The 26,009-nt window shown below is 35.5% G+C and overlaps 1 protein-coding gene across 3 annotated transcripts in view; it reads left to right on the top strand.

Annotated features, from left to right (window-relative positions):
• STAG1 (STAG1 cohesin complex component) overlaps window positions 1–26,009 on the top strand; it is a 430,559-nt gene that overhangs the window by 331,996 nt on the left and 72,554 nt on the right. For all 3 annotated transcript variants that reach the window (XM_061194629.1, XM_061194628.1, XM_061194630.1), the window contains 3 exons: window positions 4,252–4,359; window positions 7,364–7,478; window positions 21,572–21,689. In XM_061194629.1, coding sequence (XP_061050612.1) covers window positions 4,252–4,359; window positions 7,364–7,478; window positions 21,572–21,689 — 341 coding nt within the window. The remainder of the gene's footprint in view (window positions 1–4,251; window positions 4,360–7,363; window positions 7,479–21,571; window positions 21,690–26,009) is intronic.

Below are 26,009 nucleotides of genomic sequence, written 5' to 3' on the forward strand. Positions count from 1 at the left end.
TTTTATGTTGGTCTTTTATGTGCAGCCTATTAGAACTTTTATCCATGTTGACGGTTTGATTGTATTGAATTTACTACGTAGATTATTATATGATCTGCAAACAATTTCAGTTCTGTCTTCTCCTTTTCTAACCTTAAAACTTTTGTTTCATTCTCTTGTCTAGTTCCATTAGCCAGGACTTTGAACACTATGAAAGTATCACTGATAGTGGATTTTTTTGTTCTTGTTCTAGGAAGGCATCTAAAAGTTATTTCTGAGATAGGTTTTTGGTATGATAAAAGTTCTTTTGTATTCTCAGTTTTCTGGGATTTTCCTGTCATACATTGTTGAGCCTGAATAAAATTGGTAGATTTGTCTAATGGTAAAACACCCATGCATTTCTAGAATAAATCCTGTTTGAACATGACATATTTGTTTTCATTGTATTTTGCTTAAATGCAATGTTATATTTAATATCCTATTTAGGATTTTCACATCTGTGTTGTGTGTAAATTTGACATAATTTTTTCTGTTCCTTACCCAACTTTGAAATCAAGATATATACTGTTTGTAAAATATCTTCAGTAGTTTCTCATCCTTTTTCTGTTTTGAAATAAATTTGCTATGACAGATTAATTCCTCCTTGAAATTTTGAGAGAATTCTTTTGTTAAAGCCATGTCAGTTTTAAGTTTCTTTTGAGAGAAAGGTCTTTGATTACCATTTCTACTTCTTCAGTGGTTATCTATCTAAGTTAACCTTTATTTCCTCTTGTATTAATTTTGGCTTTTCTTATGATTTTTATAGTATATCAGTTTTATCACAGTTTTCAACTTTATTATTTTATAGCTTATGATATTTTTATTCATAAAACTTTATTTTTTTTTTGTTATCTCTCGTTTACATCGTTCATTTTATTTGTATCCGCTTCTTGATCAGTCATGGCAGAGGTTTGTCCATCCTAGTGTTCTTTTCAAAGAACTAGCTTATTTTAGCTATTTCTTTCTTGTTTTTGAGCAATCATATTTAAAGTAACAAATATACCTTTAAGTACTACTTTACTAGTCTCCTAAAAATTTGGACATAGAATATTTTCATAGACAATCAATGGTAAGTATTTTGATTACCTTTGTGATTTTCAGTTTAATCAAAATTATTCAGTAGTAATTTTTGTTCTCCCTAGATCAGATTGTTTAAAGCTGTTCTTTCTATTTTATTGTATTATTTGAGAATGTGTTCTGAGTACCTTGGTCAATTTTCTGAATTTTCTAAGTATGTTTAAAAACAATACATATCTATGTTGTGTGTATAGTTATTTATATTCATTACTTTGAATTTATTTAGTGTCATTCAAATTATCTATACCTTTGCTTATTTTTGTCTACTTTTTCAGAAGGATGTGTTAAAGTCTTCAACTACTATTGTTCACTTATCTTTCCTTTTAGGTTGTTGCTTGGTATACTTCAGAGTATATAGATCAGTACCTCTCTATTCATGATTTGTACATCTTCTAATAATATTCACTTTATCCTTACATCTCATTCTTCCTTGTCATTTATGAAGAATTTTTTCCTTTTCAATTCTATTTTAAATTATTATGCCCCCTAGTTATAGTTTACTTGTAAATTTCACAAGCTTATCAATGTCTTTCCCTTGAACAAAAAATACCCACATTCCAACCACTTGTCTTTTTCATTGGAATTGTCTAGAGTTTAAAATCTATTGTTAAGGATTACTTTTTTACCCTTTTTTGGGTTTTTTTGCTTCCTTTTTTTATTTAGTTTCAGTAATTGCTCATTTAGACAAGAGTAAACTTTGCTTTGATATTACTTCTTCCCTTACTTCCAAGGAAGAGTAATTCTCTCATAGACTCCTCCAGTATTGTCTTTTCTGGCTACTTTACTTCCTCAAAGAGTATTTTCAAACCATCTAAGACTTTGTTTGGCTAAAAAAAAATCATACTTTCATCATGAATTTAGAAAATGGTTTGGCTAGTTTCAAAAGTCTATTTTTAAGGTTTTTTTCTATGTTTTCATTGGAGGAAATAAGGGCAAAACATGTCTTATATAAAAGTATAGTTATGGCCCTCCAGCTGTGTCAGATAACCTAATTCATTAGGTACATTTGTCCTTTTATGGATTCCTCAGAGAGCTCTCCCTGTTGCAGGAGAGGGAGATGTCATCCTGGAACCCTCAGAAGTCCTTAGGATGGACCTCCAAGTGAGGGTCCTTGGCTTCCCACAGCAAAGAGTTCCGGAGCGAACCATAGTAAAGGGAAAGCAAGTTTATTTAGAGAGATACACATTCCATAGGCAGAATGAGGTCTGTCTCAGAAGGCAAGAGCGGCTCCAGGGCACAGGGTCTTCTGGGAAAGTGAGATCTGCCCAGGGGCATGGGGTCATAGGTTTTTATGGGTTAAGTAATTTCATAGGCTGAGTGGGAGGAATATTCTTGCTATTTTGGGGAAGAGTGGGGATTTCCCAAGAATTGGGCCACTGCCTACTTTTTGACCTTTTGTGGTCCTCCTCGGAACTGTCATGGTATAAGAGGGAGTGATTTTTAGTATTTCAATGAAGGCATAATAAGCTAAAGGTCAATGACCCGACTATTCTCAAAGCCACCTTGGTTTGAGCTGGTTCTAGCCTATCTTAGCATCCCAACAGCTGCTCCCCTTCTTCGTTATCTAGCATTTTGTGTCCTGTCCCTTTCCCTCTTGTCTCATCCCCACTCTAGGTATTTGTGACAATGGGAAGTTCCCCAGAGTGGACAGTGCCTCCTCTGGCTATTTACTGTGTGACTCAGCGCCTGACTTTCAGGTTTCCTCTGTTTGAGTTACTAGCCCTATAGGTGTTCTTGTTGGGCAAAATGTCTTTTAAAACTATCCAGGCTGGCTCCCTTTAAGTATTCCATATCTGGCCTAAAGGAAACATGGAAGAAGTATGGATTTCTACTCATTATATTACTCAATCTCCTAATGTCTACTTATATATTATTTTGGTGAGAAATGAGCTACGGTTCACAAAACTAACTCTCCAGTCTCTTATAGCATTGCATGAAATGATCTGGCCTTATTTTTCTTGGCTTGTGGGCTCTCTACCAAAACTTCCCCAAAACAACAAGTCACCTTTAACATCCTGTTATACCATCTTTAAATTCTTTTTCTCTGCATCTGTTAATTCTTCTTCTTTTGGTATAGATTACTTTCCTTTCACTTATGAGTTTAGATTACTGAGATATCTTGTTAAATTTTTTTCCTATGAGTTTAACTTTATCCTGAGGGTATTAGCTAATTGAGTTGATGATATACATGTAATTAAGTGAAGAGGTTAAAACTTAGGCCTTGTTGAGAGGGGGAAAAAAGTGTACTTTAAAAAATGCTTCTGTCTGTCTCCCATCCTTGATATTCAGCTCTTTTTCATTCAGAACTAAAGTTTCTCCCTTATACTATGATGCAGTTACCTTATTCTGCTGCAAAGGTCATTCTAATTTATATTTGTCAGATCCCTCAATCTCCTCCTAACCTCTAGGCATCTCCAGGATTGAATTCTAGAGAATGAGTTTATACCCCTACATCTTGTCAAGAACCTGTACAGCCCAAGAATTCTATAGTCATCTAGTCATTAATCTATAATCCTGTCAGACATTTTTAATCATGTTAATAATCAGGAAATAGATGTTCCCTCTTTGGGAAAAAAATACTTAAAGATACATTCCAGCAAACCAAGAAAAGGTTCAAACTTTAAGAATACATGAATAGAAAGGTGGGAAATTTGTGTTAGTAGAGGAGTGGTTATGACTAGTGAATCCATTTTATATAGAAAGAAGACTAAATAGTATTGTAAATATTGTGATAAACTATAATTTAAAATAGACAATTCTGGAAAGAGTTACATAGTACAATAATAATTTAACTCTGTGAAACAGGGGCAAATATATGACCAGTGCCTATTAACAAAAAACTTATGCACATTTAAAGAAATTGAGCTAAACTGGGCTAATATATATCCCAAGGTATTAATACTCATTGTCCATAGGTGTGTATGGGAAGAAATGTGGACATTTTATTTTCTTGTGTTATCTGTATTTTCTGAATTTTATATAACAATTAAGTGTCTTTTATAGTTAAAGAGAAATATTATTTTCAAAGTCAGACTAAAAAGAGAGGAAAATAAAGTCAGCATGCTTGAGCTTTTATAAAGAACCTTACAAAATTTTAATCAAGGTAGAACTGACAGTAAATATTTTTGGCTCAGTGTTACTTTCTGAATTTTTCAGTGGAAGTGAAGAAGCTCTTTCCAATGAAGACTGTGAAAATGTTTACCACTTGGTATACTCAGCACATCGCCCTGTTGCTGTGGCAGCTGGAGAATTCCTTCACAAAAAGTGAGTTAATTCTCTTTGAAACCAGGTTCCACTTTCATATGTTGTTTTGTCGTTGTTTTACAGTTAATGAAAGAAAGTAATAGTGACTGAAAACAGTGCTAGAAGTGGCCATTGCCCCAAGTTCTGGGGGCTGTAATATTCTCACAGCCTACATGCACATCATGAATCACATCCCTGAGAATGATGTCCCTTGTGATATATTCCTTTGACCTGAAATCTAAAAGGATGGTTCTCAGCTAGTCAGCTTAGGTGTGTGAGGGGAGAAAGGAGAAGTGCTTGAAGTTTATAAAGACTCCCCTAAGTAACTGATATTTTATTTCACCAAATTTTTTTCCCTTTTAAAATTCTGAGCTCCTATCTTATCTTCTCAACATTGGTAATCTAAAATTATCCTCAAAACACCTCCCAAATTTTCTTTTTCCATTCTGTCAGGATGAGGATTATTTTAATCAGTAATCCATAATGATGCTAAAAATTATATATGCAGTTACAGTTTAAAAGCAAAATCTCATCTATTTTTTTGACATAGAGCATAGAGCTATTTTTTTGACATAGAGCATAAAGCATAGAGCTAGTGAGAGTTTACGAATGTAATTAAACATTCTTATGAAATATATTTTTGATCATGGTCTACTGTATATGTTATATAATTTATTAGTAGATTAATTCATTCTTAAAATGTAAACATATTCTTGGACAAGGGGATGTTTTGCTTTGTTTTTGTTTTTGTTCATAGATTTAACTTAGTGACTTTGACAGGTGAACCCAGAAGTCCATTACATGTTGTGATTTGTAATTATGCTAAGCACAGATGTAAATCATGCACTGGGCAACTGTTGTATATGGATGATTAACTTTGATAATGAGCAGGCCTGGCCCTCCCTCCAGCATCAGCAACTCAGTGCTGCAGCCACAAACTGCTCTTTACTCAGTGGTACCTCTCAAAGTGAGAAAAAGTTGTTTCTATGTGAAAAATCTTTAAGAAGGAAGCTGGCTAGTAGGGCATGCTGGTAATGAAAGTGAGGAAGAAAGTCAGAATTTTTAGGCATGACTTTTAAAATAAGATATTGACTTTGCCAGTGACTCTGACATCATTGGCTAGTAAAGAATAATGCTATTTCCATATTTATCTTGAGGTGTTGTCTATCACAAATATCAAGGGTATACTGTAGTCTTCACTTGCCTTCCTTTTTAATTATATTCTAGTAATAAATTCTACTCTGTTCTCTATTTAACTTTTCAAAAAGCTTTGTGTTTTTTTAGAAAGAATTATTGCTTCTATAGTTTCAAAGAAAAGATAGACTAAAAAGGCTGGTCAGCTACAGAATAGAGGCCATAAACTGGCAGCACTGTAATCAGAAAGAGCCTTTGGATATATTTAATTTTATTTGTATTGTGTTTTTGTAAGTTTGAAACACTTGCTAAAGATTTTTAAATTGTAATATTTTACATAAAAATCGACAAATGTAAACTGCCATTATTTTTTATTTCTTTGTGAAAAGGAAGTCAATTCCTATGCAAATGAAAGCTTCACTTCATAAGCTTGTTTTATGCCCCTTCCCTGGAGATATTCAGTTTGAGAACTTTTGATTCTTAATGATCTCTTTCAGCATTTTCCCACCATTTAATATTGTGATCTGTTAAAATCTTAACAAGTAAACTATAGACTAGCCCCAGAATTCCATGATAAAGTTTAAAAAAAAAAAAGTGTGCAATGCACATAGACTTAGTCTGTTTTTTAGTCTAGTGTATTAAGCTATACCAAGCATCCAAAAAATGATAAAATGTATCTGAAATGAATATTTTAATGTCATTGAAAATTCTACACTTTAATATTAGAAAAATTAAGCTAATTACTCAGTGCCTTATATACAGTGAATGCAATTATTTAAATTTGTACATTTTAGTGTAAAGGACCCTCTTATTTTCCATTTGCCCCCCACCTCTGAAAGCTACCCAAATAAACTTTCTCTTAAACCAGTCTGATGGCTGTGCAGATATAGCTTCAAGATAATACTCTAGTCTTCTATAGCCCCTGCCATGTACTTTCCCCTTCCCTCCAAAAATACTGTTTCTCAATACTCATTTTCTGCTTGAAATTGGTTTATATTTTATGTCACATGAAGTTTTTCTTATTTTATTTAATTATTTAGCCTCTCATCTGAGAGGCCTACTATGACTTCCATGTCTAAACTAGCACTCTATATCCCTATTCCTAGACCGTTGTATTTCCTTGTAACACCTGAGGTGGTATATATTGATCTACTGTTTGTCTCCAGCCACTAGAGTGAGAGCTCAATGAGAATAGGGATTTTGTCTTTGTTCAGTATTATATCCCTTTTACCTGGAGCAATACCTGGGAGTAAGGCACCTTGAGTAGTCCGTAAGTTTTGTTAGAATAAGTCTTCTTAGCAAATTAAAATTTTCAAGTCATTTCTTTGCCATATTTTAGAAGTTTTGCCACTAAGTAGTATTTTTATAAATTTAATGTTTCTTTCATTTTACTCAATACTGTTGGGTTGGTGAATACTGTTTCTAGGTAGTAGGTTAGTAAACAGAAAATAGTGGAAGAAGTAAATCATGATTAAAAGTCTGAATTTTTACCATTATTGCTGGAGCCTTTGGTTAAATTCTATAATTACATGACTGTAAAATGGATATTTAAGAAAATAGAACTCTATTTAAAATTACATACTTTAGTATCTATCATAGAGAATAAAAAGTTTGTTTTTCATAAAGATTTGAACATTGATTAGTCATCAGTAAAAAAAAGCTTTCTTTTACACTTTATGTATAGTTGAAATGTATGAAATTGTTTAGATCTAACCACTTTTTTGACCTATAAAAACATCAGTTACATACTTGTGTTGAAACAAATCAGTAACCTGATCTCTGATACTGTTTCCTTTTTTTTAACACTGAAATAATTTATACATTGAAGGAAAAGACTAAAATTCATATCCATGTAAATTTGTAAAGTTCTTGTTTTGTTACTTATTTCCAGGCTATTTAGCAGACATGACCCACAAGCAGAAGAAGCATTAGCAAAGAGGAGGGGGAGGAACAGTCCAAATGGGAACCTTATTAGGATGCTGGTTCTTTTCTTTCTTGAAAGTGAGGTAAATTTTTAACATAATTCTTTATTTTGTTTTTGTTTTAACATTAGATTACATTTTAAATAAAATTGTTGTTTAAGTCATTGTAATTAACGATATTTTTTAATCAAATGAAGACAAACCTGTTTCTTACAAAACTGCCTCCATGGATATTTTCTTTGGGTTTTTTTTTTTTTTTGGCTGTGCCACGTGGCTTGTGGGATCTTAGTTCCCCGACCGGGGATTGAACCAGGGTCCACGGCAGTGAAAGCCTGCATCCTAACCACTGGACCACTAGGGAATTCCCTGCCTCCATGGATTTGATTTTATGATTATGGAATCAGTACTCTGCCTTTTGTGGGAATATGTATGCAGGTGTGGATTAACACTGAATATCGGCTAGCAATTTTTAAAGTTTTATAGTATTGCATTGTAATACTGCATACTTTTTATTGTTGCTTTTTTTTTTCTTGAATTTTTGCCCATGCCTTTTAAATTATATTATTTAGGGAATTCCCTGACAGTTCTGTGGTTAGGACTCCATGGTTTCACTGCCGAAGGCCCGGGTTCAATCCCTGGTCAGGGAACTAAGATCCTGCAAGCTGCGTGGCATGGCCAAAAAAAAAAAACATTATATTATTTAAACAGTTCATGAACATTGTCAAGCTATTAAAACCATTAGTTCTATCTTGTTTGAAAATTATGTTATTTAAGGAGAAAGAAAAATATGAATTTTGATGTAAATTAGTAGTTGTACAAGTCCATAGCAGTAATTCCATGTGACATTTCCATGTCAGTTTATCAATTGAACAGTTAACATCCATAACATATTATCTATCTAAATCTGTTTGCACAAGTGAACTTTGGTTTGCCCACTTAAATGTTCTTTGATATTAGAACTGTGTTTCCTACTGCTGGTATGACATTGGGGGAATGGCAAACTAAACTTAAAGACCCCCTGAATGAACAAACTTGTTGGCTTATAAGTGAGTGGGAACAGAGTTGCAAAAAAGGTGGCGAAAATCTGGAAATCTAGGACCCTGAACTTTACTTGGGGAAAGAGTATTTTTGGTTTGTATTGGAATGTCCAGGAAGAAGAAAAACTTGAGACTGTATGCTCAAGTTTGAAAGTGCTGGAGAAACCCTGTAGGAATGAGGAATAGAGAGACAAACAGGCAGTCTATAAGAAAATTAAAATCAGAGAGAGATGTAAGAACTTACTCAGTGGAAAGAGTGGCGTTAGGGCAAAGCAGAGCCAGAAAAGTGGTGAAGGAATTCCCGGTATCTTTTAAGTGAGTTGGGAACAGATAGAGAAAGAATAAAGTCAGAAACAAAACCAGTTGGAGAGTTGCGTTTGAGTAAAGGATGTGTTTAAGAATTTAAGAACAGTGTTTTAAATGTGTATACAAATTACGTGGGATCTTGTTAAAATGCCAGTTCTGATTCAGTAGCTCTGGGTTGGGGTCTGAGATGCTACCTTTCTAACAAGCTCCTAGGTGATGTTTATGCTTCTGGACCAGAAGTCCAGGGACCACACTTTGCATAGTAAGGGTTTAAAGCATTATTTTCTTAACAAAGCAAGTGTGGATAGATTATGGAGTAAAATACAGATGTTTCTGAATGTTTAAGGTAAAACACTAAGTACTTAATAAATATCACACTTCTAGTAGACTATTCAAATTTAATCCTTAGCCCTTTAGGTTTTAAAGAAATGGGATTAAAAGTATTTTGCAACAGTCAAGTCATATTTAAAAATTTGACTTTAACAGCAACAGTAATTTCAAAATTTGATAGGGATGAGACACGCATATACTATTTAAACTGCTGAAAAGTTCAGGGAATATGATGATCAGGCTACTTTAACTTGATTATTAATTGAAAGAAAATGTTTTGGATCTCTGAAAGCCCAAGGACTTTACTTTTTGATATATTAAAATCCATAAGTACTTAGTTTTACACAGTTTCATCTTCTATATAAAGCAGTAATTTGTGATGTGTATTACTGCTGTATATTTCAAATGGTACTGCTGTTTCGTGTGTTTGCTGCTGTTTACTAAAGTGTTACAAGAACATTAAAATATGTTTCCCAGTTCTCCTCTGTGGCATTCTTGTCAGCTGCAAAAACAACTGCAAATCATACTTAAGGGTTTCTTGTGTACACCTGGAGCTGAATGCTTATTAAAGCCATATTCTTATAATACGGTGGGCTTCTGATTGTCTTATTCTGAATTCCTCTTGTTTTACTGTAATGTATGTTTCAGTAATATTTTAGACACATAAAAAGTTGAATTGAAAGAGACCTTAGAAATCATAAAGTAGAATAAGTCCAGCTTATAGATGATTACTGATCAGTTAACTAGAATTAACTGAATTGAAAATCATTCCTATTCCTTTGTTTTACTCGGATGTTAAATAGTAACATTTTAGTAATAGAATTCTAAAATGTTGAATTGAGAGAGGTTTGTAGTCCATGGAGTAGTAGTCCTCTTTTATATGGGAATTATAGGTGAAATGATGGAGATTAAGAGATCTGCCTAAACTAGTTTTTCTTTCCTTTTTAGCAGTCATTGGTTTCAAGTGAAAAAATACCTTGTGTATTTGATATACATGCCATATAGTAGGATAAATAGTACTTGCATATGATGAGTCCAGATTTCCCTATATGTAGTGTGACCATAATACTGTATAAACTGTGATGCTTTTCAGAGTGACAAGGCTGCTATTAATAATTATTCCAAAGCACTAATCATAACCCAGAACATTTCTTGACAATCTAGAAGTATGGTAACTGTCCTTCTAGGCATATGGAATGATGAGGTGCATTATGACAGTAATTTAAGACAAAGTTAACAGACATATTATTGATATAACCAGGAAATCTCCCCAGAGTGATAACTTTTTGGAGTTCTTTTTTAATATGTTCTTCAAGCTTCACCAATAACTGGCTCTGCTTCTGCAGAGAACAAAAGCCAATATAAGAGTATTTAGAAATTTTAGGCTTAATAATTTGGAATGGTTATTTGCACTGTAAATGATTTTTCATAAAAGGAATAAGTGTAAGATTCCATTATACAGTGCACTCCTTTAGTGTATTTAACTATTCGACAGAGAAGTGAGCAGGGCAGAAAAAACATGAGGTAAAATATTTATGAGTAACCTTGAAGCCAATTAAAGATAAATGGGAACACACCCAGAAAATTGTAATTAAAGTCACCAGGAGAATGAGATTAGTTTGTTATATACAGGATTGGAGGACACCCTATAAAATAAATTATACTTAGATATAGCAAGGTAAAGTTCACCTAGACAATAAATATAATTTTAATTTATGTTATATAATTTATACATAAATTTTAATATAATTCTGATTATCTATTTGCTGTACAATGACTCTTTCTCCATTAATGAGCTACCTTTTTTGTTCATCTAATTCCCAAGGAGTGCAAAGAATGCTTGCAGATGCCTGATTTTCATGCTGTTTTTATAAAATTATGTTACAAAAAACTGTGTTTAGAAAGTAAACTTTTGTGTCGTTGTTAGGGCTCCAGATCCTTTTTTTTTTTTAATAAATTTATTTTATTTATTTGTTTGTTTTTGGCTGCATTGCGTCTTCGTTGCTGCTGCAGGCTTTCTCTAGTTGCGTTGAGCAGGGGCTTCTCTTGTCGCAGAGCACGGGCTCCAGGCACAAGGTCTTCAGTAGTTGTGGTGCACGGGCTTAGTTGCGCCGTGGCGTGTGGGATCTTCCCAGACCAGGGCTCGAACCCATGTCGCCTGCATTGGAAGGCAGATTTTTTTTTTTTTAACGTCTTTATTGGAGTATAATTGCTTTACAATGTTGTGTTAGTTTCTGCTGTATAACAAAGTGAATCAGCTATACATATACATATATCCCCATATCTCCTCCCTCTTGCATCTCCCTCCCACCTTCCCTATCCCACCCCGCTAGGTGGTCACAAAGCATGGAGCTGATCTCCCTGTGCTATGTGGCTGCTTCCCACTAACTATCTGTTTTACATTTGGTATTGTATATATGTCCATGCCACTCTCTCACTTCGTCCCAGCATACCGTTTCCCCTCCCCGTGTCCTCAAGTCCACTCTCTACGTCTGCGTCTTTTATTCCTGTCCTGCCCCTAGGTTCTTCAGAACCTTTTTTTTTTTTTTTTTTTTTTTTTTAGATTCCATATATATATGTTAGCATACGGTATTTGTTTTTCTCTTTCTGACTTATTTCACTCTGTATGACAGACTCTAGGTCCATCCACCTCACTACAAATAACTCAATTTCATTTCTTTTTTATGGCTGAGTAATATTTGATTGTATATATGTGCCACATCTTCTTTATCCATTCATCTGTCGATGGTCACTTAGGTTGCTTCCATGTCCTGGCTATTGTAAATAGTGCTGCAGTGAACATTGTGGTACATGACTCTTTTTGAGTTATGGTTTTCTCTGGGTATATGCCCAGTAGTGGCATTGCTCGGTCATATGGTAGTTCTTTTTTTAGTTTTTTAAGGAAGCTCCATACTGTTCTCCATAGTGGCTGTATCAATTTACATTCCCAGCAACAGTGCAAGAGCGTTCCCTTTTCTCCACACCCTCTCCAGCATTTATTGTTTGTAGATTTTCTGCTGATGGCAATTCTGACCAGTGTGAGGTGATACCTCATTGTAGTTTTGATTTGCATTTCTCTAATGATTAATGATGTTGAGCATTCTTTCATGTGTCTGTTGGCAATCTGTATATCTTTTTTGGAGAGAAGTCTATTAGATCTTCTGCCCATTTTTGGATTGGGTTGTTTGTTTTTTTGATATTGAGCTGCATGAGCTGCTGGTATATTTTGGAGATTAATCCTTTGTCAGTTGCTGCGTTTGCAAATATTTTCTCCCATTCTGAGGGTTGTCTTTTCGTCTTGTTTATGGTTTCCTTTGCTGTGCAATGGCTTTTAAGTTTCATTAGGTCCCATTTGTTTATTTTTGTTTTTATTTCCATTTCTCTAGGAGGTGGGTCAAAAACGATCTTCCTGTGATTTATGTCATAGAGTGTTCTGCCTATGTTTTCCTCTAAGAGTTTTATAGTGTCTGGCCTTAAATTTAGGTCTTTAATCCATTTTGAGTTTATTTTTGTGTATGGTGTTAGGGAGTGTTCTAATTTCATTCTTTTACATGTAGCTGTCCTGTTTCCCAGCACCACTTATTGAAGAGGCTGTCTTTTCTCCACTGTATATTGTTGCCTCCTGTATCAAAGAGAAAATGACCATATGTGCATGGGTTTATCTCGGTGCTTTCTATCCTGTTCCATTGATCTATATTTCTGTTTTTGTGCCAATACCATACTGTCTTGATTACTGTAGCTTTGTAGTATAATCTGAAGTCAGGGAGCCTGATTCCTCTAGCTCCATTTTTCTTTCTCAAGATTGCTTTGGCTGTTTGGGGTCTTTTGTGTTTCCATGTAAATTGTGAAATTTTTTATCCAGTTCTGTCAAAAATGCCATTGATAGTTTGATAGGAATTGCATTGAGTCTATCGATTGCTTTGGGTAGTATAGTCATTTTCACAATGTTGATTCTTCCAATCCAAGACCATGGTATATCTCTCCATCTGTTTGTATCATCTTTAATTTCTTTCATCAGTGTCTTATAGTTTTCTACGAACAGGTCTTCTGTCTCCTTAGCTAGGTTTATTCCTAGGTATTCTTTTTGTTGCAGTGGTAATTGGAGGTGTTTCCTTAATTTCTCTTTCAGATTTTTAATCATTAGTGTATAGGAATGCAAGAGGTTTCTGTGCATTAATTTTGTATCCTGCTACTTTACCAAATTCATTGATTAGCTCTTGTAGTTTTCTGGTAGCATCTTTAGGATTCTCTATGTGTAGTATCATGTCATCTGAAAACAGTGACAGTTTTACTTTTCTTTTCTGATTGGATTCCTTTTATTTCTTTTTCTTCTCTGATTGCTGTGGTTAAAAATTCCAAAACTATGTTGAATAATAGTGGTGAGAGTGGGCAGTCTTCTCTTGTTCCTGATCTTAGAGGAAATGGTTTCAGTTTTTCACCATTGAGAACGATGTTGGCTGTGGGTTTGTCATATATGACCTTTATTATGTAGAGATAAGTTCCCTCTCTGCCTACTTTCTGGAGGGTTTTTATCATAAATAGGTGTTGAATTTTATCGAAAGCTTTTTCGGCATCTGTTGAGATGATCATATGGTTTTTATCCTTCACTTTGTTAATATGGTGTATCACGTAGATTGATTTGCGTATATTGAAGAATCCTTGCATTCCTGCGATAAACCCCACTTGATCATGGTGTATGATCCTTTTAATGTGCTGTTGGATTCTGTTTGCTAGTATTTTGTTGAGGATTTTTGCATCTTATGTTTATCAGTGATATTGGCCTGTAATTTTCTTTTTTTGTGCCATCTTTGTCTGGTTTTGATATCAGGGTGACAGTGGCTTCGTAGAATGAGTTTGGGAGTGTTCCTCCCTCTGCTATATTTTGGAAGAGTTTGAGAAGGATAGGTGTTAGCTCTTCTCCAGATGTTTGATAGAATTTGCCTGTGAAGCCATCTGGTCCTGGGCTTTTGTTTGTTGGAAGATTTTTAATCAGAGTTTCAATTTCAGTGCTTGTGATTGGTCTGTTTATATTTTCTATTTCTTCCTGGTTCAGTCACAGAAGGTTATACTTTTCTAAGAATTTGTCCATTTCTTCCACATTGCCCATTGTATTGGCATATAGTTGCTTGTAGTAATCTCTCATGATCCTTTGTACTTCTGCAGTGACATTTGTTACTTCTGCTTTTTCATTTCTAATTCTGTTGATTTGAGTCTTCTCCCATTTTATCTTCATGAGTCTGGCTAATGGTTTATCAATTTTGTTTATCTTCTCAAAGAACCAGCTTGTAGTTTTATTGATCTTTGCTATTGTTTCCTTCATTTCTTTTTCATTTATTTCTGATCTGATCTTTATTTATTTGTTTCTGCGAGCTTTGGGGGGTTTTTTGTTCTTCTTTCTCTAATTGTTTTAGGTATGAAGTTAGGTTGTTGACTTGAGATTCTTCTTGTTTCTTGAGGTGAGATTGTATTGCTATAAACCTCACTCTTAGAACTTCTTTTGCTGCATTTGTTTATAGGTATTTTTTGATTTCCTCTTTGATTTCTTCATTGATCTCTTGGTTATTTAGTAGCGTATTGTTTAGCCTTCCTGTGTTTGTACTTTTTACTGTTTTTTTCCTGTAATTGATATCTGGTCTCATAGCAAAGTGGTTGGAAAGGATACTTGATACGATTTCAATTTTCTTAAATTTACCAAGGCTTGATTTGTGACCCAAAATATTGTCTATCCTGGAGAATGTTCCATGAGCACTTGAGAAGAAAGTGTATTGGGTTGATTTTGGATAGAATGTCCTGTAAATAACAATTAAGTCCATCTTGTTTAATGTGTCATTTAAAGCTTGTATTTCCTTATTTATTTTCATTTTGGGTGATCTGTCCATTGGTGAAAGTGGGGTGTTAAAGTCCCCTGCTATTATTGTGTTACTGTCGATTTCCCCTTTTATGGCTGTTAGCATTTGCCTTATGTATTGAGGTGCTCCTGTGTTGGGTGCATAAATATTTATAATTGTTATATCTTCTTCTTGGATTGATCCCTTGATCATTATGTACTGTCCTTCTTTGTCTCTTGTAATAGTCTTTATTTTAAGTCTATTTTGTGTGATATGAGAATTGCTACTCCAGCTTTCTTCTGTTTTCCATTTGTATGGAATATCTTTTTCCATGCCCTCACTTTCAGTTTGTATGTGTCGCTAGGTCTGAAGTGGGTCTCTTGTAGACAGCATATGTACCGGTCTTGTTTTTATATCCATTTAGCCAGTCTGTGTCTTTTGATGGGAGCATTTAATCCATTTACATTTAAGGTAATTATTGATATGTGTGTTCCTACTACCATTTTCTTAATTATTTTGGGTTTGTTATTGTAGGTCTTTTCCTTCTCTTGTGTTTCCTGCCTAGAGAAGTTCCTTTAGCATTTGTTGTAAAGCTGATTTTGTGGTGCTGAATTCTCATAGCATTTGCTTGTCTGTAAAGGTGTTAATTTCTCTGTCGAATCTGAATGAGATCCTTGCTGGGTAGAATAATCTCAGTTGTAGGTTTTTCCCTTTCATCATTTTAAATATGTCCTCCCACTCCCTTCTGGCTTGCAGAGTTTCTGCTGAAAGATCAGCTGTTAACCTTATGGGGATTCCCTTGTATGTTATTTGTTGCTTTTCCCTTGCTGCTTTTAATATTTTTTCTTTGTATTTAATTTTTGACAGTTTGATTAATATGTGTCTTGGCGTGTTCCTCCTTGGATTTATCCTGTATGGGACTCTCTGTGCTTCCTGGACTTGATTGACTATTTCCTTTCCCATGTTAGGGAATTTTTCCAGTATAATCTCTTCAAATATTTTCCTAGTCCTGTTTTGTCTTCTTCTGGGACCCCTATAATTCGAATATTGGTGCGTTTAATGTTGTCCCAGAGGTCTCTGAGACTGTCCTCAATTCTTTTCATTCTTTTTTCTTTATTCTGCTCTGCAGTAGTTATTTCCACTATTTTATCTTCCAGGTCATTTATCCGTTCTTCTGCCTCAGTTATTTGGCTATTGATTCCATCTAGAGAATTTTTAATTTCACTTATTGTGTTGTTCATCATTGTTTGTTTGCTCTTTAGTTCTTCTAGGTCCTTGTTAAACGTTTCTTGTATTTTCTCCATTCTATTTCTAAGATTTTGGATCATCTTTCCTATCATTACTCTGAATTCTTTTTCAAGTAGACTGCCTATTTCCTCTTCATTTGTTTCATCTGGTGGGTTTTTTCTTTGCTCCTTATCTGCTGCATATTTCTCTTTCTTCTCGTTTTACTTAACTTACTGTGTTTGGGGTCTCCTTTTCACAGGCTGCATGTTCATAGTTCTCATTGTTTTTGGTGTCTGCCCCCAGTGGGTAAGGTTGGTTCAGTGGGTTGTGTAGGTTTCCTGGTGGAGGGGAGTAGTGCCTGTGTTCTAGTGGATGAGGCTGGATCTTGTCTTTCTGGTGGGCAAGACCACGTCCCTTGGTGTGTTTTGGGTTGTCTGAACTTATTATGATTTTAGGCGGCCTCTCTGCTAATGGGTGCTGTTGTGTTCCTGTCTTGCTAGTTGTTTGGCATGGGGTGTCTAGCACTGGAGCTTGCTGGTCGTTGAGTAGAGCTGGGTCTTCACGTTGAGATGGAAGTCTCTTGGAGAGCTCTTGCCGATTGACATTACATGGGGCCGGGAGGTCTCTGGTGGTCCAATGTCCTGAACTTGGCTCTCCCACCTCAGAGGCTCAGGCCTGACACCCAGCCAGAGCACCAAGACCCTGTCAGCCACACGTACCTGTGGCAGGATGGTTGTCACGATTTCCACTACACACACCTAGACTGATGGTGAGCCCACCTCCTTCAGAGCGAAGTGCTGACCAATGGCACAGACCCCCAGGGGGATGTGGCAGGAGGTCAGGCTGAGTCAGTCCATTGACCTGAATATATCTGGAAACTGGGTGGCTAGTGTTGGAGCATCTCCTGCAGAGGCAGGGGGCAGCTGTGGCTCACCACGTGGACAAGGACACTGACAGCAGAAATTCTGGGAAGTACTCCTTGGCGTGAGCCCTCCCAGGGTCCACCATTAGCCCCACCAAAGAGCTTGGCAGGTGGATTCTTAGCCACTGTGCCACCAGGGAAGCCCTCCAGATCCTTTTGAATCCCAGGGTTTTTTTTATAGCCATCGAGAATGCTTCAAGGCCTTCCTTCTTATAGCTTCATCTTTTGCTACCAATAGAAGGTCCTTGGTATGAAGTGTCTGAAAGGCGATTGTAACCTTTTACCCTATTGGCCACGTTAAAATTTTTTTTTCTCGGACATGGATCTTTTCTTATAGAGATTTGAGAGTAGCAAGTTATGTGGCCATCATACATGCCCCAAGACAGGAAGACTGTATCATAAATATTATATCAAGCCAATTCCTGAAAGACCATGTTATACTGATTGTTGTCACTAATACTGGTGACTTTGAAACTCTTAATCAGAAAATGGGCCAACACATTATCATGTCCTGCTGGTATACACGTTGAGTTTGAAACTAAGTGGTTATTGGTGTTAACAGAATGCATTCTACTAAGCCACCGCCTTACAGTCAGAAAGAGGAAATGCTCAAAGAAGTTAGCATCTATATTGAGAATATACACACAGAAAATTTCTAGAACAATAACAACATTCTTGAGTTAAATTTTAATATGCCTTGGTTAAGGCATAGAAAAGTCATCCTTAACAATGCCAGTGCTAGTGAAATTATACTATTTAAAGCCTTGAATTGTGCCAGCAACTCATACAACTGAAAACCTCATGACAAAAAAGTCAAAATGAATGAGATATCACCAGTTGACCAGGACAGTGAAGAATTTGTGGAAACTGTAAAGTAAATGACTGTGAATTCCAGTAGCGTTAAGTAACCCATACCCCCACAGGAGACGAAAAGAGGGAAAAGTTTTTCGAGATTTTCTGGTAGAAATCTGAAATACATTAAAGATCAGAGCAACAAAGGCTGGTGAAAGGAGTAAGCTGTCAGTAGTAATTAAGTGTCTGCCCTTTAGAGGAGCTTATTCCTCACTTTAGAAATGCTGGTCCAGGCATTTGGGATGGGGGCACTGGTCTGAGAAGCAAAGTAGTGAATAAATACCCCAGATATGTATGGCCATCAGTAGGGAGAGGGAACTTCTGCACTCAAAATGCAAAGTGCATACCTACAATTAGAGGAAAAGCCTACCTGATTATAGATCCCCTTTTTCCACTTTCCTACACAACCAAGGAAGCCAGGACTTTGCAACCAGATTCAAGAAAAGGATTCTAGCTACCAGTATTCTTGAGTCTGGACTCATTAATATATATGTACTGGCAACCAAGAAACACTGAAACTTGAAAAAAATCAATATCATGAAAAAGAAACACAAGGCCCAACATACTGATGAATTTTTTTTTTTTTAATTTTAGGTATTTTAGGTATCTGTTTTTTATTTATTTACTATTTTTGGCTGAGTTGGGTCTTTGTTGCTGCGTGCAGGCTTTCTCTAGCTGCAGCGAGCAGGGCCTACTCTTCATTGTGGTGCACGGGCTTCTCGTTGTGAAGCACAGGCTCTAGGCGCGCAGGCTTCAGTAGTTGTGTCATGCAGACTAAGTAGTTGTGGCTTGCTGCTCTAGAGCTCAGGCTCAGTAGTTGTGGCGCACGGGCTTAGTTGCTCTGTGGCATGTGGGATCTTCCTGGACTAGGGCTTGAACCTGTGTCCCCTGCATTGGCAGGCGGATTCTTAACTATTGCGCCACCAGGGAAGCCCATGATGAAAATTTTTGATTAATGCCCCCAAATAAGAAGAAGCAATTATGAAAGAGGAAGAGGCTTCTTAGAAATTAAAAACATGTATTCCAAAATGTAGGTGAGAGGTGGATTATTAAATGACCTGAATAGACATAACCAAAGATTGGGATTTTTGCAGGAAGTAGTGCAAACGAGGAAAGAAATGAAAAGTATGAGAGATAAATTAAGAGACAGGGAGTACAGATTAAGAAAGTTTATTATATTATCTAGTAGAAACTCTGTAAAGAAAACAGAGAGAATGGAGGGGAGGAACTAATCAAAGGATAGGCAATTAAAATGTTTACTACCTATGTACTCTATATGCAGGGTATTACTTGAGGGTGTTTTCTAGCAAAATGAAAAATGGATGCAATAACAGGAAAATAAGGAATATAAGAAGTATTGGTGAGCAAATAAATCTGAAAAAAATTAGAACTAAGCCTAAATAATATGGTTGTGAAGCTTAAGGCAGGTGTCTGAAAATTATTTTTGGTGATCTTGGTGATGGAAAAAATATAAGTTAGAAAATAAAACTCTGCAGGAAGCACAGCTTAAAAAAAAAGAAAATGTCATCAGGAGAGCACAGGGAAGCAGATGCCAACATCTGTAATCTCAATAAATGTAAATAGACTAACATGCTTTATTAAAAAGGCAGATTGTCATTTAGGGTTGAAATAAAGAAATTAAAATGTTTACAAACACACCTTAATCAAAAATTTAACACAGGAAGTAAACAAACTGGATAAATGCTGGATGTAGTTAACAAAGGCTTACAAAAAGCTGAAAGGACAAGACCATATAAGATAAACCAGAATTGAGGGCCAAAAGCATTAAGAGGGGCAGAGAGGATATGTATAGAAGGTATAATCCACCAAAAATATAATTGTGAACTTTTTTATACCTATTCTACAGACATGTTTAAGTATGTCAGGCATAAAAGCAAGTTTATTCAGCATAGGGGTTTTTTTTTTAAATTTTGGTGAAATAACAGAATTTACCATTTTAACTATTATTAAGTGTACTCTTCATTGGCATTAAGTACATTCACATGGATGTGCAGCTGTCACTGCCATCGATCTCCAGAACTTTTTCAAAATTTTCCTACATTGAAACTCTGTACCCACTAAATAATAACTCCATTTCAGCATAGGCTTAATAGCCTATTTTTTGGAAACTATTGGTTTTTCTGTTTTCTGCTGTTAATTTTCATTTTTGACACCAGATTGTGCACTACTTGTGACTGTCACTGTTGGAATGATGTTACTTATGGTCTAGGGATATTTTCCTAGGATATGTGATTTAGAAAGTTTGAATAGACCTGGCTGCGAACCTTTGTCCATCTTCTTCCTTAAGCAGAGATGCTAATCAGTATTATCTGCTCTGGCTTTGACAGAAAACATTGGGAAACTGTGGGGTGTTGTGTGTGTATGTGTGTGTACGTAGTTTTCCTAAGGCATTTCAGAAGCCAGAATGTGAGATTTGAAATGCAGTGGAAATGAAGCATAGAATGCAAGAGCTCAAATGAGGCAGAGCTTTAAATAGATCATCAAAATTTTCATAGAAGTTAAGAATAATGATAGAATTAGGAATGAGGAAGAAAAGCAACTCACGTGCCAGATGTGCCAAGATATCAGTAGATAATCAGTAGGTCTACCAAGGTGACTTTCACACATTTTCAGGCCACTCCTCATGATGCAAAAACCATTTTCTCTCACAAATACAAGAACATATAACTGAAATATGAAATAGTACTTAACGTTCTGTGTGCTATACACTCATTTTTACTGTGTTTCATTTCTTTGAAACTTTGGTCTCAATACATTAAATTATTTTAACAGCCAGTGAACGGGTTGCAATGTAAAGTTTGAAAAGTGGTTTAGCTGGTTGTCATGAGACTCAGAGGTGGTAGAACTTTTATGCAAGGGTAGAGAAGTTAATTGTAAGTAGCAGAAACCAGAACATGGCCAACACTTCTACTTACCTTTTCTAAAGAACTTTACTAAAGTAATTAATATTCTTCACAGTTCAATGACTGACAGGTGGTAAAGCGTTCCATGTGAAATGTTTGTTGAGGAACTTGAGAGTGTTGTTTACTGTGGGAACATGGGTTCCAAAGAAAATTGTCAAGAGTAATGAGCAGCAAAAAGTGGAGGTGAGGTGAGATGTGGAATTCATTGAGTTAAGTGGAAATGAGAGTGGAAAAACAGAGAGATGGAGTAACTTACATTTTGACCTTAACCAAATAACAGAGATAAAAAGTAAGTAAGGCTGGTAGCGAAGTGTCAAATGGAATTGTGAGAGGAAGTAATTGATTTTCTTAAAAAAAAAAAGATCGTTGTAGAGAGAGACAAAGAGTAATGAAAAGTACCCTAAATCCAGCTTATAACTTCAGGAAAATTGTTAACTAGTTGTACTCTCAGTTTCTTCATCTATATATGATGTCATTGAACTAGGAGATTCTTAACCTTACTACTATTTTAAAATGATTTAAGTCTATATATTGCATCCCCATTATCAACAGTGGAATGCAAATGTGTGTGTATGTATGTATGTATGTATGTATATATATATATATATATATATATAGTTCTCTAAGTGGCTCTTGGAAACATTGTGACCAAGCAGTTTTAATTTTGAAGAAAATGGCTTAATAACTCAATATATTATTACTGATTTCTTCATTAAATGTTCTTCAATCACATTTGATTTGTTATTTTTAGTTACACGAACATGCTGCCTACTTGGTGGACAGTTTGTGGGAGAGCTCTCAAGAACTGTTGAAAGACTGGGAATGTATGACAGAATTGTTATTAGAAGAACCTGTTCAAGGAGAGGAAGGTATAGTATTTCGATAAGTTGATTTACATCTTATTTTGGGTTTGCATTAATTATTATACCACCCTGTGTAGATGACTTCTTACAAATGAGTATATGCAAGCGTACTGTGTGTCTTTTTTTGCAAAGAGAACAGTTTGTTTCCTATAACAAGCAAGGATGTCTCAATAGTGTATAACATCTTTCTGTATTAGGACTACTACCATTCATGCCACACAAGTTTTTTAAATCCTATAAATGTCATGTAGCATTCAAAAAAGTTTTCTTTATGCTGATTTGAGACACAAAGTACTGAGATACTTAATGTAAAAAAAAAAAAAGGCACATGCAGAATCTTTTTGCTATATATGTGTACTTAACCTTTCACATACAATGATTTAATTAGACCACAATCATCCCCTCTTTTGTTATATCTTTTTAAAAATTAAAATAAAGAAATCAAAAATAAAGTCACTTACCTAGCTATTCAAGAAATAGGGAGAAATAATTGCTATATTGATAATTTCTGAAGTATGCGTCTTATATTACACTTTGTGTAATAACATGAACAGCAAAATGGATATGTATACTTAATAAAGCATTTATATTCTAAAAGCTTATATGAATATTAGCTCCTTAAAACTAGCAATGCTTTTTCCTCTGTATAGCTTGTTTTTCAGTCTAGCCCACAGCAGTAGTTTAAAGAACTACTATTTCATTTAATCCATACAAAGTCCTAAAATGTAGATGATACCTTGATGTAAGTGAGGTTTGTAATGAACTAAACATGGACTTCAGAATCAAAAGAAACAGATTCAGATTTCTAACTCTGTCCTTTATGACTTATGTCCTCATTTTTTCTGCTCCATAGCTTCCTTTTCTTTATAATATAGGGATTCTTTTTCTTATTTACCTTATATAGTTGTTGTGAGAATTAAATGAAATAGTATACTATTGATTCCCTATTCTGTTTCCCCTGCTTTTCTATGTAGTTCAACCCTCTGGGATATAAGAGCGGAATGAGCCATCACCTGCAGTAGATTACCTAAACAGTATATATAGTGACCATCCCCCAGTGTTCTTTCCAAGCAGTGATGCTAATTGGTATTATCTGCTCTGGCTTTGACAAAATTCAGTGAGAGAAACAATAGCTATGCATCATACCCAAATACACTACAGTAAACTGGCTGAAATTGCTTCTTTTAAATTCAAGATATTTGCCTCACAACCTCATTCTTTTTTTTTTTTTTTTTCCCCCTCATTCTTAATCTGTAACACAAATCCTTCCCCAAAATTTCCCAGACCTTCTTTCAAGGTAGAATTTATTATAGTATATTTGACCCCACCTCTGATTATTATTTACTATATTTGTATGTGCTTTTTTTCCCTCCATATCTTTGGTAAGAAGATGGGTCTCTTATTAAGTTGACAGGACCTTCTGCTCACTAGGTCAAACTCTCAACTGTACTCTGGATTCCTTTCACTTTTGAAGTAATCAGAGGAACATGAACATACATTCTACGTTGTCTTTATTTTGCTCATACATGTTCCTGCTAAGTTCACTGACTTCATAAATCTATTTCTAACTAATCTTAATATTTTCTCTAGCAAAATCAATTTCCTTTTTAATCACTACAGCCCAGTCAACACTTGAGCAAAACGCTTGGCATAGTATTTAATAGTACATCTCATCCATTTTCCTTCCTTGCTTGTGGCCATAGAATCAGCAAATTGTCAGAGTAGGTTAGAGCTTCTTATTTATGATTCCAGACCATTTTTCTTTTTGTCACGTATGCTCTATACGGTTATTTCCAAGGAGAAGGGAAGCAGGGGACATAATAAATTAAGGGAAGAAGAGCCAAGGTGCTATGATTTGGTATTGTTAACTTTTTACTCTCATTTAAATAAGATGTGTCAGAAAATAGTAATTACTCTGTCTGTCAGTCATCAAGGTATTCTAGATGGATCTACCTTCTTAAAATAACTATGTATTATTAGGTTTTCTTTGTGGTTTAAATTTAGTTGACATTGGGTTTAACTTTCAGTCAAGAGATTGGTTAGGTTTGGTTTCGTTTGGTTTGGCTTGGTTTGGTTGGTTTGATTTTAGCTAGAAAAGTGAGTTGTAAAATGGGGAAAAAATTTTAAGTCAACCACAGTTTTAGGGTATGATTGAATCTGGGAAGGCAAGGCTGGAGAATTTATGTGTAACAAGTCCAGGACTGTTTTGAAATCATGATTCAACTTTTTTTCATACATTTGTCCGTATGTTTGCTGTGCCACATATAAGCTCTGGTATGGAATGGTATCCAAATCAATATTCTGAGCTACTATTTTGCTATATTTTTTGATAACAAAATGCCATTAGTGATTTACTTATTTCCTTAAGACTAATTAGAAATTAAGTTATACTTTACGTAAGTGAAGTGTGATAGATATTCCAGTGGAAGAAAGTCTAGTTAGCAGTTGCAAATATAGGACTAAAATTTGGGAAAACAGACACATTGTCAAAGACTACCAATAGCAATTTAAATCACAACTGCTATATATCAGAACAAAACTATCACTCGAAAAGATACATGCACCCCTGTGTTCACAGCAGCACTATTTACAGTAGCCAAGACATGGAAACAACCTAAATGTCCATTAACAGATGAATGGATAAAAAAGATGTGGTACATATATACAGTGTACCACTCAGCCATAAAAAAGAATGACTTAATGCCATTCGCAGCTACATGGATGGACCTAAAGATTATTATACTAAGCGAAGTAAGTCAGAAAGAGAAAAACAAATACCATATGATATTATATGTGGAATCTAAAATATTACACACATGAACTTATCTACGAAACAGAAATGGACTCACAGACATAGAGAATAGACTTGTGGTTGCTGGCCGGGGGAGGGGGTTGGATTGGGAGTTTGGGACTAGTAGATGCAAACTATTATATATAGAATGGATAAACAACAAGGTCCTATTGTATAGCACAGGGAACTATATTCAGTATCCTGTAATAAACCATGATGGAAAAGAAAAATAATAATAAATAAATCACGGCTGCTGTAAGACTGCCTTGCAGTGTTTTTAAGGGACAGGGTATTTTGGGGGTGTATGTGTATTCTACAGCAAAATCAAATTGCTGGATAAATTTTTAGTGTAATGTGAAGGTCTGGTTAACAAGTAATCAGGCAAAAACAGGGCCGTAACTAAGTCATTTAACTTCTCTGGGTCTTAGCTTCTTCATTTATAAAAAAGGCTCTTTGATTAGATAAACTTCTGTGATCATTTCTTTTTTTTTTTTTTAAACAGTTTTTGAAACATTTGATAGCTTGCAATGAAAGCTAATGATTTCTTTTTTTTTAAATATATTTATTTTTATTTATTTATCTTTGGCTGTGTTAGATCTTCGTTGCTGCGCACGGGCTTTCTCTAGTTGTGGCGAGCGGGGGCTAGTCATCATTGCAGTGCACGGGCTTCTCATGACGGTGGCTTCTCTTGTTGCAAAGCACGGGCTCTAGGCACGTGGGCTTCGGTAGTTGTGGCACGTGGGCTCAGTAGTTGTGGCTCACGGGCTCTAGAGCACAGGCTCAGTAGTTGTGGCACATGGGCTTAGTTGCTGTGCGGCATGTGGGATCTTCCCGGACCAGGGTTTGAACCCGTGTCCCCTGCATTGGCAGACAGATTCTTAACCACTGCGCCACCAGGGAAGCCCTGTGATCATTTCTAATGCTAGAATTCTGTGATCCAGTTATGGGTGAAGTAATGTGTATAAGTGGAATTCTTCAAGTAGGGAATCGTTAATTCACTTATAATTGTAAAATATTTATTGACCACCTTCTATGTGCTGTTATACTAAGCACTGAGGGTGCAGTCTTAAACAAGGTCAGCTCACTGCCCATATGGAACTTACATTCAAGTGGGGAAGGCAGACCAGAACTAAGTGGTCAGAATAATTTCAAAAGTTAATAAGTATCTGTGATGGATAATAACAGTAAGAAGGGGTCCATCTTTAGATTGAATCCCAAAAGGAAGATCTCTCTAAGGAGGCCACCCGTGAGCCAAGAATCTAAAGGATATGGGGGCTAGCCATGGGAAGTGTCAAAAAAGAGCTGCCTAGATAGAGGAAATAGCAATTGCAGAGTATCTGCAGCATGAATGATATTGTTATATTCCAGGAGCTGCAGTAGCTTGAGCACAGTGGGCCAGTGGCACTAGATGAGATAGAGGCAGAGGCCTGATGATGTAGAACATTTAAGTCCATAAGTGGATTTATTTAGTTCATTCTAAGTGTAATAGGGAGCCACTGAAGGATTTTAAACAGGGGAGGGATGTGATCAAATTC

The sequence above is a fragment of the Eubalaena glacialis genome, chromosome 6, assembly GCF_028564815.1.
Source record: "Eubalaena glacialis isolate mEubGla1 chromosome 6, mEubGla1.1.hap2.+ XY, whole genome shotgun sequence".
NCBI classification, from domain to species: domain Eukaryota; kingdom Metazoa; phylum Chordata; class Mammalia; order Artiodactyla; family Balaenidae; genus Eubalaena; species Eubalaena glacialis.